At 42.4% G+C, this 12392-nt stretch overlaps 3 protein-coding genes across 9 annotated transcripts in view; 2 read left to right on the top strand and 1 right to left on the bottom strand.

The window, feature by feature from the left end:
- Nucleotides 1–9714, top strand: part of LOC114642948 (butyrophilin subfamily 2 member A2-like) — a 36798-nt gene extending 27084 nt beyond the window's left edge. Inside the window, exons 4-5 of the mRNA XM_051926030.1 lie at nt 2100–2382; nt 9610–9714. Coding sequence (XP_051781990.1) covers nt 2100–2236 — 137 coding nt within the window. The 3' untranslated portion in view covers nt 2237–2382; nt 9610–9714. The remainder of the gene's footprint in view (nt 1–2099; nt 2383–9609) is intronic.
- LOC114643553 (protein NLRC5-like) overlaps nt 1–12392 on the bottom strand; it is a 5922889-nt gene that overhangs the window by 5136740 nt on the left and 773757 nt on the right. The gene's annotated exons all lie outside the window — the stretch shown is intronic.
- LOC114641980 (NACHT, LRR and PYD domains-containing protein 3-like) overlaps nt 1–12392 on the top strand; it is a 1026505-nt gene that overhangs the window by 450256 nt on the left and 563857 nt on the right. The gene's annotated exons all lie outside the window — the stretch shown is intronic.

The raw sequence follows: 12392 nt of genomic DNA, 5'->3' as shown, positions 1-12392 counted from the left end.
CACGCAACTGTATTCCCTCAGGAAGTAGAAAGGCCAACACCTTACCGATAAAACCTCTATCAGCGGGGAGCAGTGTCACACAACTGAGGCAGCGTTTGTACACCACTCTCTGTTCACATAAACGCACAGTCCCCCTCCGCGGGTCTTACCGGACAAAGAGGCGTCTCTGTCCTCTCAGAAGATGGTCAGTCCATCTAGCTGGATGGCCGAGTCTGCAATGTTGTCCTGGAGCCATGTCTCAGTGAAAATAAAAATGCAACAGTCTCTCATTTCCCACTGCTTGGCCCGCTGCAGCTTTATATAATCCAGCTTGCTGTCCAGCGATTGGACGTTCGCAAGCAGAATAGACGGTATCGCAGGTCTGGTTCGGTTAGTTTTTAGCCTTGTGCTAACACCTCCATGTTTGCCTCGCTTCTGCTTCTGATCGCTGCACTTGCATTTTCGCCAACTCAGCTTCTTAGGCTGCCGAAGTAAGCAAAGGCTGCGGAGCGTCTCTGCCACCTCACTGGATATTTCGGCGCAGTTTCTTCGGAAATCGAGCAGGTTTTGCCGCTTGTAAATGTATGTCTGCATACTACTATCACTTAAATCTACTTCTTTACTTATACTAGTTGACAAAGACGAACAAAGATTAACACTAAACACCGCGGACTCGGGAGCTCTGTAAGCCGCAGCCTGCTCGGGTGCCTCCATCATGGATTCACAGATGACACTAAAATTGGAGCCATGGCATTGAGGAAACAGCAAAAATAATTCAAGAAGACTCACTTACACAAGCTTCACAATTGCATGAAAACTTGGAAAATGAAGTCCAATGTAGAAAAGTGCACAGTGTGATATGTGGGCAATAGCTCCATGCAAGATCTTGCCTTGGATGATCATGAGAAAGGAGAGGGATCAACCCAAAACTACACAGGAGGAGCTTGTTAATGATCTGAAGGCAGTTGGGACCACCAGACATCCACAGATGGATTAAAATCTTGCAGCACCCACACAAGTCTACCCTGCTTAAGAAGGCACACATATAGGCCCATCTTAAGCTTGCTAGTGAACATCCGGGAATTACCAGGAGTCAAAACACTAAGACTGAGAATTGACTCAAGATCTGGAAAGCTATGGCTCATCACCAAAAGATCAAAACCTAAAACACCAACCCGACACTCGTTCACAGTTCAAATCCATAATCTCATAGAAAGGACGAATGGAGTCTTAATGATGTGAATTGTGGTGCCTCCTGTGAGGTGGTCTCTGAGAACCATGCAGTGTCTCCTGGTGGCCCATTAAGTACCTGTTGAAAATTTAAATGTGGGGTGCACTTTCAGTTGTTTCATTTGGTTTTATTTTCTTTCTGGTTCTTGTGAGAGAGATGTAAAGAGGTCAGTTTCTGGTTGACACAAATCTGCACAGACTTTGTGAGCTCACTGTTTTGCCAGAGCACATATTTCATATGTTAGTATTGTCCTATGTTAGATAACCAAGTTCTAATTCTATCTTGACTTTAAGGGGTGTTTGTGTGCAAGTTATAAGCACAACTTTATAATATAAGTAGTGAATTTATCATTAAAGAATTGGCTTAGCAGTTGATAACTGAACACTCAAATGTATTTGATTGCTTCAGTTACACTTCCACTGGAAGAAAGCAGCATTAATACTACCACACGTCTACTAATGAAAGATGACTGAAGCGGTTAAACTCAGAGTAAATAATAATGATAATAATAAGTGTGTGAGCCAGAGTGTGATGGAGACACCATAAAGAGAGTGAAGATCCCAGAGACTCAACTTAAGAGGCTTAAAGAAATGAGAGTCGGTAATACAATCATAATAAACAACACCACGATCTTCTTTAGCATTCAGCTCCTATTGATAAATTCATTTTGACCCACTAAAGCAGAACTTTTAAATGATAAACCAATTATCCACAATTTTTTATGCACTTTGTTGGTCTCCAATTCCTCACTTAAGTAGTGATTCTCATAATTAAAATGCAAACTGGGATTTTCTTAATAAGTTTATTTCTTATATCCTTTCATATCAGACTGCCATGTTGTCTCTTCCTCTGTGTCCCTCTCATTGTTCTCTTTCTTTTGTCCTGATAGTTTTGGGTGGTCAGCCCTCCATTTCCATCAACTCTACAGAGTACCAGCAGACCAGACTGGAGTGCAAGGCTGACAAGTGGGGTGCCACACCAGACGTGACCTGGAGGGACATGAATTGGAGTGGACGTGACGCCTGAGTCCAGTGTCACTGAAGAGCGGGACAATGAGGGATTTCTCAGAGTCAGGAGTTTCATCTCCATCAAGCAGGAGTTCAACGTGTTCTCCTGTCTCATGAGAAGTAAAGTGCCAAAGCCTGACTGGCATTCAGGCCTCACAGTCTACGGTGAGTACTCTGAGTTTATGGTCACCTTGTCTCACTAACCTTTGAACTGCCATGACCTTCAGAGGGTTGTTTTTGTCATCTGAATATCATCTCTGAGGTTGAATGGTAACTCCAAATAACCCCAAAATGACTGAGGATGTGGTGTGTGTTTGAGTGAGTGGGCCTTGTGAGGAACTGCTCCTCTTCCAGGGCTATTACCTGCCTTGTGTCCAATTCTGCTGGTTTTGGCTTCAGGCCACTACAACTCTGAAATTAATTACTTGGGTTTGAGAATGAATGACTGACTAACTTTTAGGAATTAAACCAATTTCTGAACAGTTTACATTAATGCAAAAAGAAAATAGAACTAAAATCAAACCAAATGCAAATGATACCCACAACACAAGATTGAGTAAAAGGCTCAACTGCAATGACTGTGCCTTAAAGGAGAAAAAAACGGTCACTAACAGTAATTTAAAAATAGACCACTTTTCAAAAATATTAATAAAAAAACATTAATAAATATCAGCAGTACTTAACATTATCCATCCATCCATTTTCCAACCCGCTGAATCCGAACACAGGGTCACGGGGGTCTGCTGGAGCCAATCCCAGCCAACACAGGGCACAAGGCAGGGAACGAATCCTGGGCAGGGTGCCAACCCACCGCAGGACACACACAAACACACCCACACACCAAGCACACACTAGGGCCAATTTAGAATCGCCAATCCACCTAAACTGCATGTCTTTGGACTGTGGGAGGAAACCGGAGCGCCCGGAGGAAACCCACGCAGACACGGGGAGAACATGCAAACTCCACGCAGGGAGGACCCGGGAAGCGAACCCAGGTCCCCAGGTCTCCCAACCGCGAGGCAGCAGCACTACCCACTGCGCCACCGTGCCGCCCACTTAACATTATAAAATATTTAATAACTTATAACCCAATTCCAAAAAATTTGGGACAATATGTAAAATGTACATAAAAACAAAATACAAAGTATCTCATAAACCCATATTTTATTCATAATAGAAAACATAACAAATGTTGAAAGTGAGACATTTTACTATTTCATGAAAAAATATGATGCCATTTTGAATTTGATGCTTGTCTTAAAAACGCTAGTAAGTGGTACGAAAGTGGTACTAAAAAGAAATAGCTGGAGGAACATTTTGTAACTAATTTGGTGAATTTACAGCAGGTCAGTAACACGATTGGGTATAAAGAGAGGAACAGTCTGTCAGAAGTAAAGATGGGCAGAGGTTCACCAATTTGCAGAAAACTGCATCTAAAAATTGTGGATCACTTTCAGAATAATGTTCCTCAATGTAAAATTGTGAAGAAACCCAGCCACAGGGGATGCACAAGCCAGTGTGTTTCTTCACGCCTGTCCCAAGCCTGGACAAATAGGGAGGGTTATGTCAGGAAGGGCATCCGGTGTAAAATTTTGCCAAATCAATATGCGGACAACAATACAAATTTCCATACTGGATCGGTCAAGCCCCGGGTTAACAACGACCGCCACCAGTACTGTTAGCCAACAGGGTGCTGGTGGAAATTGGGCTACAGTTGGCCGAAGAAGAAGAAGGAGAAGAAGAGGGGGGAGACATGTCCGGAGTCAGGAGGAGAGGAGGAAAGTAAAGAGAGTGGAATTGAGGGTAGGAACTTTGAATGTTTGCAGTATGACTGGTAAGGGGAGAGAGTTAGCAGATATGATGGAGAGATGGAAGGTTGATATATTGTGTGTGAAGAGACTAAATGGAAGGGGAGTAAGGCCAGGTGGATCAGAGGGGGATTCAAATTGTTCTTTCATGGTGTGAATGGGAGGAGAAATGGAGTAGGGGTTATTCTGAAGGAACATTATGTGAAGAGGGCTTTGGAGGTGAAAAGAGTGTCAGACAGAGTAATGATTATGAAGATGGAAATTGGAGGTGTGATGATGAATGTTGTTAGTGCATATGCCCCACAAGTTGGGTGTGCGATGGATGAGAAAGAAGATTTTTGAAGTGTGTTGGATGAAGTGATGAACAGAACTGTCCAAGGGACAGAAAGTGGTGATTGCAGCGGATTTCAATGGACATGTTTGTGAAGGAAAAAGAGGAGACAAGAAGGTGATGGGTAGGTATGGTGTCAAGGAGAGGAATGAAGAAGGTCAGATGATAGTATATTTTGCCAAAGGGATGGGTATGGCTGAGGTCAATATGTATTTTAAGAAGAAGGAGGAAGATAGAGTTACATACAAGAGTGGAGGAAGATGCACACAGGTAGATTACATTCTATACAGAAGAGTCAATTTGAAGGAGATTGAAGACTGCAAAGTGGTGGCAGGGGAAAGTGTAGTTAAGCAGCACAGACTGGTGGTCTGTAGGATGACGTTGGACATAAAGAAGAGGAAGAGAGTGAGGGCAGAGCCAAGGATCAAATGGTGGAAGTTGAAAAAGGAAGACTGCAAGGTTGAGTTTAGGAAGGAGGTGAGACAGGCACTGGGTGGCAGCGAAGAGTTACTAGACAGCTGGGAAACTACAGCAGATGTAGAAATGGTGACAGCAAGAAGGGTGCTTGGCGTGACATCTGTAAAGAGGAAGGAGGAAAAGGAAACCTGGTGGTGGAATGAGGAAATACAGGAGAGTATACAGAGGAAGAGGATGGCAAAGAAGAAGTGGGATAGTCAGAGAGATGCAGAAAGTAGACAAGAGTACAAGGAGATAAGGCACAAGGTGAAGAGAGAGGTGGCAAAGGCTAAAGAAAAGGCGTATGATGAGTTGTATGAGGTTGGACACTAAGAAGGGAGAAAAGGACCGGTGGGCTAGACAGAGGGACCGAGCTGGGAATGATGTGCATCAGGTTAGGGTGATAAAGGATAAAGATGGAAACGTACTCACAAGTGAGGAGAGTGTTGAGCAGATGGAAAGAGTACTTTGAGAGGCTGATGAATGATGAGAACGAGAGAGAGAAGAGGTTGGATGATGTGGAGACAGTGAATCAGGAAGTGCAGCGGATTAGCAAGGGGGAAGTAAGGACAGCTATAAAGAGGATGAAAAATTTAAAGGCCATTGGTGCAGATGACATACCTGTGGAAGCATGGAGGTGTTTAGGAGAGATGACAGTGGAGTTTTTAACCAGATTGTTTAATGGAATCTTGGAAAGTGAGAGGATGCCTGAGGAGTGAAGAAGAAGTGTACTGGTGCCAATATTTAAGAATAAGAACTGCAGTAACTACAGGGGAATAAAATTGATGAGCCACAGCATGACATTATGGGAAAGAGTAGTGTATGCTAGGTTAAGAAGTGAGGTGATGATTAGTGAGCAGCAGTATAGTTTCATGCCAAGAAAGAGCACCACAGATGCAATGTTTGCTCTGAGGATGTTGATGGAGAAGTATAGAGAAGGGCAGAAGGAGTTGCATTGTGTCTTTGTGGACCTGCAGAAAGCATATGACAGGGAGAGGAGTTATGGTATTGTATGAGGAAGTCGGGAGTGGTAGAGAAGTACGTAAGAGTCGAACAGGATATGTATGAGGGAAGTGTGACAGTGGTGAAGTCTGCGATAGGAGTGATGAATTGTTTCCTTAGGAGGCATTAGCTCTCTGGAAATGTGTTCTTTTGAAATTGCGGCATGTTAAGTAACCGAGAAATACAGAAATATGATATAAAAGGTGATATCCCTCCCATAGTAATTACAGCAGTACAAAAATCATGAGAGAAAGAGATATACTTTAGCTTTCTTTACTGATGATTTTACGCGGTTACAGACGGGAAGCTTATGACAGACTCTATCAAGGTGGGATCTTGATCTATGCAAATCCCATCTATGAAAGTCTGCCATCTTTCGTCACCACACTGAAAGGATTTTCCGGACGGATGACATAATCTTCCGCCCAACAGCTTCAAAGTGTATTGGCAGCAGGTCCATCCTTATATACTGGTTGCTCCATATGCAGGCTCTTTCTCTGGATCCAAACAAGGACAGAAAAGGACTCAAATCCACCTCCAAAAAATACAGGAATAGCACAATGCCTACATGCAGTTCTCATTCTCCCAACAAGGAAAGAAGATTTTGTGCTGACAGAGGACATAAATATACTATTCTGTCTTTAGGCTGACTATACAATCCTCCAGTTGTCTTTGGCTATCTAGTCCTGTGATTGGCTCGGCAATTCTAAATGCTGAGCCCCTGTGTACCATACTTGGTCTGCCTGTATGAATGAATCCATAACAGTGTGCACAGAGACAGTGACATTAAACTTAATATCATAACAAACATATTATAACAAACCACCCTTTGTCACTGGATCTGTGACAAAAAAACAATACTTGAAAGTTATATCCACAAAGCAAAATGTACTTGATCCCCCTTTACATTGTAGACATTTCAAGATCATTTGTGGAAATGTGAGGTGTAGTGCCACTATAACTTCTGTACCATTCATCTAATACCAGCGTAAAGTAGAAGAGTCTGTGTGCTGAACTGGCCTGCCTGTAGTCCTGACCTTTCACTAATTGAAAACATGAAATGAAAAATACGACAAAGACAACCCAGGTCTGTTGAGGAGCTAGAATTCTACATGGTGGTTAGAAGCTCCTCCTCTGTCTCTTTAGTCTTCAGACAGTCATAGCGTTTACCTGACCATGGCACAGAAAAGAAGCCCCTGTTGGGATGGCTGCTGTCACGGATAATTTTACATTGCCATGGTTTGACATTGCTTGGTGTATACTGTATTTCCTCAAAGATAAGGGGAGCAAATCAAGTGATGTGTTCAGCTGACCACACCAGTCTTTGTAGAGCTTTGTGGTCCTGCTCCCTGTTGTTCCCAAACCAGGCAGTGACAATTCCTACCAAAATACTTTTGATGGAAGATGTGTAGAAGTTCTTTGGTATCTGGGAGAGCAGTCTGAAACTCTGAGGTGTCTGAGATGCTACAGACGTTGTTGTGCCTTCTTCACCAAGGTTTACAATTGCTTGGACCAGGTCAAGTCCTTTGTAATGTGGACACTGAGGCACTGAAACTGTCAATCCTGTCCAGTGGAGTGTTGTTCATACTGAGGAGGTGGTTGTGCCTCTAATGTTTTCTCCCAAAGTCCACAATCAACCCCTTTGTCTTGCTGACATTCAGTAGAAGACTGTTGTCGTGACACCAATGTGTCAGACACTCCACTTCATCCTGATAAGCCTGTTCGTTGTTCTTAGAGATGAGGCCCATCATAGCTGTGTCAACACAAACTTGACAATGATGTCCGATACACCATCTGTACAGCTGTGCAGTCATATGTGTAGAGTGGACTCAGCACACAGCCCTGTGTTGAGTGTGTGGGATGATGAGGTGTGGATGCCAATTCGAACCACTTGGTGTCTGTCGGTCAGGAAGTTAAAAACCCAGTTGCACAATGAAGTGCTCAGACACAAGACCCTGAGCTTGTGATGTGTTTAGAGGGGTTTATCGTGTTAAATGTACAACTGCTGTCTTTAAAGAGCATTCACATATACTGTAATTCCCTCTCTTGTCGTCCAGGTGGGCCAGTACTGTATGTAGGATTAAGGTTATAGCGTCATCATCCATGGATTTATTGGAGTGATAAGGGAGCTGTAATGGATCCAGATTTTTTGACAGAGAAGAACAGATGTGGCTATGCAGTTAAGATCATATGTAACAGAACTGTAGTCATTCAGACAGGCTGGAGTTGTTTATTTAGGTTCTGAGACAATGGTGGGTCTTTTAACTCACATTGGTATGTCAGGCTGTGTAAAGGACAGATTGAATATTACCATGAACACTGGTGCAAGCCGATCAGCACAGATCGTAAACACACATCCTGGTATGCTGTCCACACCTGCTGTCTTAGTTAGCTAATTAATTAGTTCTGAGCACCCACAAAAAAATTTCTTACGCAACATTACAAATTGTAACATACTGTGTACAAAGGAAACCTGTGAAAAAATGAAAATGTCTACCATATTGTGTGGTCAGTTATGATGTCTGCTGAACACAGAGCACAACAGACCATAGATCAGGAAAAAAGGCCAGAAGAGAGTTTCCACTGGGTTTAATGTTAACCAGACATACCATGTAAGTACAAAATAATGACATGGACATCACAGTGGCAGCGTCTGGCAGCTCCACGGATGTTCCCATCAGACGGACTCTGACTGAGGAACTACAAAAGGGAAAGAAGGTCACCAAGATGAATAGCCAGGGAGTTTTCTTTGCTATAAGATGACTAAGTGCATGATGGGTTATAATGCAATTTCAGACAGTGATAGCATGTGGGATATCCTTGAAGTCTAAATACCCATTACACTCACCTGGGTGTGTACCAACATCAGCAGCATCAGACAATCAAGTGGCAGACTTCTCTATAGCATCTGAGATATCCTGGACTCCATGCCTTCATGAGATATGGTTAATAATTGCCGGTTACTTACATGTGAAAGTGGAAGAAGGCAGTGTAGACAAAGTGTGTGGGGATTACGGTGATGGAGAGCCATTGGGAGACATGGTGAAGTAGTGGACAGAATTCTGAGAGGGTCTGCACGCGGGTCACAACATAATTGACTTGAGAGAAGAAATGTCATGTCTACGCCAAGGTCACTAACCCCGCCTTATGTGTGAGTTACTTTTTTACAAGCTTTTTCTTCATTTTTGTTAATCATTTATGTTATTGTTATTGTTTAGGTTTATTATTTGTATAATTATGATTTTTTTGTCAGTTTGGTTGTTTGGTTTCTATGTGTGGATGCTCGTTCTGCAATATCCCTTGGGTTTTACGGGTGGTTCAACAAGTGAATAAAGCAGGCCAGGGTACAGGTGGTTGTCAGAGAGGTGAGATATGGAGTGCTTTTGTGGTACTATGGTGGGAAACCAATAAGCCCCCCTAGCAGGCACCCAGGCCTAAATACCTGTAGGGTTTATTGTTTTCTGCTTTGTTCATTTTCACTTTGAGTTCTCCCTCCTTTTCGGACTACTCTTGTGTTTCTTTATTCAGTTGTCTTTTTCTGTGTAAGTTTTGACATCACTCTGGGTACTACCACAGAGTCTTCTACATGACAGTAAGTATGTTGTGACTGAGCTGTCTTTGTGATGCCTGAACTCTCTGGCTAGCTTAGAATTGTGTGCTGAGGTCGAGGTGACTGTGGTCAGAAGAGCCCATGGCGCCTGCTGAGGTCCGAACCACACGTGTGTCTTGTGAATATTTAGTTTGTCTCAACCTTATCAGATATCCCACATTCTTATGTCTTCCTTCTTTTTTCAGTTTTCTCACCAGGAGTCTCAGGTTGGTCAGTGGTCTTCTGGTTATCGTTGTTTCTTTATGTGGCTATGGCGGGTTTGCTGATATATCAATGGAGGAGAATGAGAGGTACGTACAGACCTACTGCTAACAGTCCTACTTAGGTATGTAAAGGGGCCTCAGATTTGACATTTATTCTCATAATGTTCCTGTATTTCTTTATTCTAGAATGTAAAGCAAGATATGACTCCAAAGGTAAGGACATTGCTGTGCAATCCTTCATTTACTCCAAACTCTTATAAAAAACAAATTAAACGCTCACATGGGGTTTCTGTAAATTGGATCAAAAAGAGTTAAAATAATCTACACACTGCCTGATAGTTTGGAATTTTATGTAAAACATAATTTATTTATGGAATGCTAAACATTCACTGCTCCAAACTCTCCTTGAGTTTACAAAATCTAAAATAATATTGAGATTTCATGACAGAAACAGAAATTCGACGGTCTGTCAGCACAATGAAGGAGCCACCTGTTCAGACAGAGACGGGCCGTTTGGAACTCCAGATCCCTTACAGGGAGGTTCGTCTTCTTGGGTTATGTGACTCTCATGTTTTGTTATATCAGATGCAATCCTGAAGATCAAAGAGGCTGTTTTTGTGTTTGTCCATTGAGTTAGTTTTGTGTCGTCCAAGCTGTGATGCTTACTTGATTCTGTCCTCAGCATCCACTTTATGATGTCTTGCCTGCTGTTACACTTCACTTGTTAAGCATCACTACGTGGTCTCTTGTCACTTCTGAAAATCAAATCTACACACATTGCCATGTACTTAGAGAAGCTGCTGTGCGTGTTCTTGAGTGCTGCCCAAAGCATTAATAGTAATCATGAAGACGACTGTGAGCTGAACAGGAGGTCTCATTTAGTCCAAGTTGTGAGTGTTGATATTGTGATGTTAATGTAGGGGGCTTTCCCAAGTGTAGCCCCTCAGTCCAGTGAATGGTCACATGTTTCTGAGTAACATGATGTGCCCATCAGTTTACCACACTGGATTTGTCCTTTACTGAGCGACATACTGCCTGCCTAGTGTGAGATGTGCATTCTGTCTAATTTAAATTATTAGCTAGTAAAAATGAACATAATTATAAATGTGAGCAAATCTTCATCTCTCCTCTGCCAGTCCTCCCATGATGAAGTGTGTCCTACTTATATAACACATGTCCATTATAAAATCTTGTGGCCTCTCAGCAAACACAGAATAACATCATGAAGGCTTTAAAGAGTCTGTTTATTGCTTGAAAATTTATTCGTTCATTTTTATTGCATTCATGACAGCAGCTCAAAGTGCTTAATAATAATAATAATGGCTTACAAAAACAAAAAAAGAGTTAAAAAAGAAAGTAAAAACTAAGGAGCGCTTATTAATAACAGCAGAGAATCAGAATGGCCAACCTAATGGGACAAAATATGGTCAGATGGCCAAAGAAAAGAGGAAAATAAAAATTACAGGTGGTGCGTACAAAGGCGACAACAAGCACCCAGAGGTTAACCTTAGAGTCCTGCAATGTGCCACCATTAACAGGACCCTCTGGTGTTGATCACTTTGCCTTCCTAGCATCTCAAGGGGCTGCAGACATACATGTTTAGGTCAGGGGGACAGCAGCATAAAGGACCACCACAGAGTACCTGGGAAGAAAGAAAGAAAGAAAGAAAGAAAGAAAGAAAGAAAGAAAGAAAGAAAGAAAGAAAGAAAGAAAGAAAGAAAGAAAGAAAGAAAGAAAGAAAGAAAGAAAGAAAGAAAGAAAGAAAGAAAACTCACAAATGTAGAACGTTGAAGAGAGTCCAGAAAGAGACCCTCAGGGGTATTTAACGCTGATCCAGGGCTGACGCTGCCTCCATCTTATATGACTAACTAACAGCACAACACACAGCACTGGGCACCACCCTAACATCCTAAACTGTAGTAGCGAGTAATAACGTGTGGCACAAGACATCAACATTTCACTTTTACCTGGTAATAAGTTTTAACTCACCCAGTTTCACTACAGCCTCCCGTCTTCTAACTAACAATGGCATAGGAGTGTGGACCACTGATCTGACTCCAAATTACCGATTTTAGTCTAAAAGGCCAATTTTACCTTTATAATATAAATTAGTTACTGTAATATCTGAGTTAGCTTGACTTGCTATTATTTCTAAACTTTAAGGTTATTCACCCTGTGACCTGTAGGGGGTGCATTACAGCCCCAAAACGTAGGCAGATTCAAATTAAAGTTTTATTTTAAAGAGATATCTTTACAAAAGTGTCTCCAGAGTTTCACAATACCAAACAATTCCATTCTTTTTCTTTTCTTTTCTCTTCTTTGTCTTTCTCTTTTTCATCCTCCACTCCTCCCAGGTAAGATTTATTCTTCCTCCACACCCAATTCCAACTCCCATGGGTGAGGCAGAGTGGCTCCATTTATGAGGACCCTGGAGTATTTCTGATTCTGATGCATGGAGGAAACACTTCTGGGTCAGGCAGAAGCCTCGTACCGCAGCAACAGCCAATCCCTGTGGCTCCATTTTTCAGCATCCACTCAACTCAGCAGGGCTTCCCCATGTGACTACAATTCCCAGCATGCCTGACAGGTGTGCGTATGGGTACCTTGGCACAGTAATGCTGCCACCTAGTGTGTTGGGGGAGCATACAGTCTTGGAAGGCCAGCTCTCTTTGTCCTTCCATTATACTGGCCTTCCAGATGTGTAAGGGTCTTCTGTCCAGGTCTGGTTGGACACCAGTATGCCCTCTTTTATTTTTACATTGGCA

The sequence above is a fragment of the Erpetoichthys calabaricus genome, chromosome 4 (assembly GCF_900747795.2).
Source record: "Erpetoichthys calabaricus chromosome 4, fErpCal1.3, whole genome shotgun sequence".
Taxonomy (NCBI): domain Eukaryota; kingdom Metazoa; phylum Chordata; class Cladistia; order Polypteriformes; family Polypteridae; genus Erpetoichthys; species Erpetoichthys calabaricus.
This window is presented reverse-complemented; position numbering and strand designations above follow the sequence as displayed.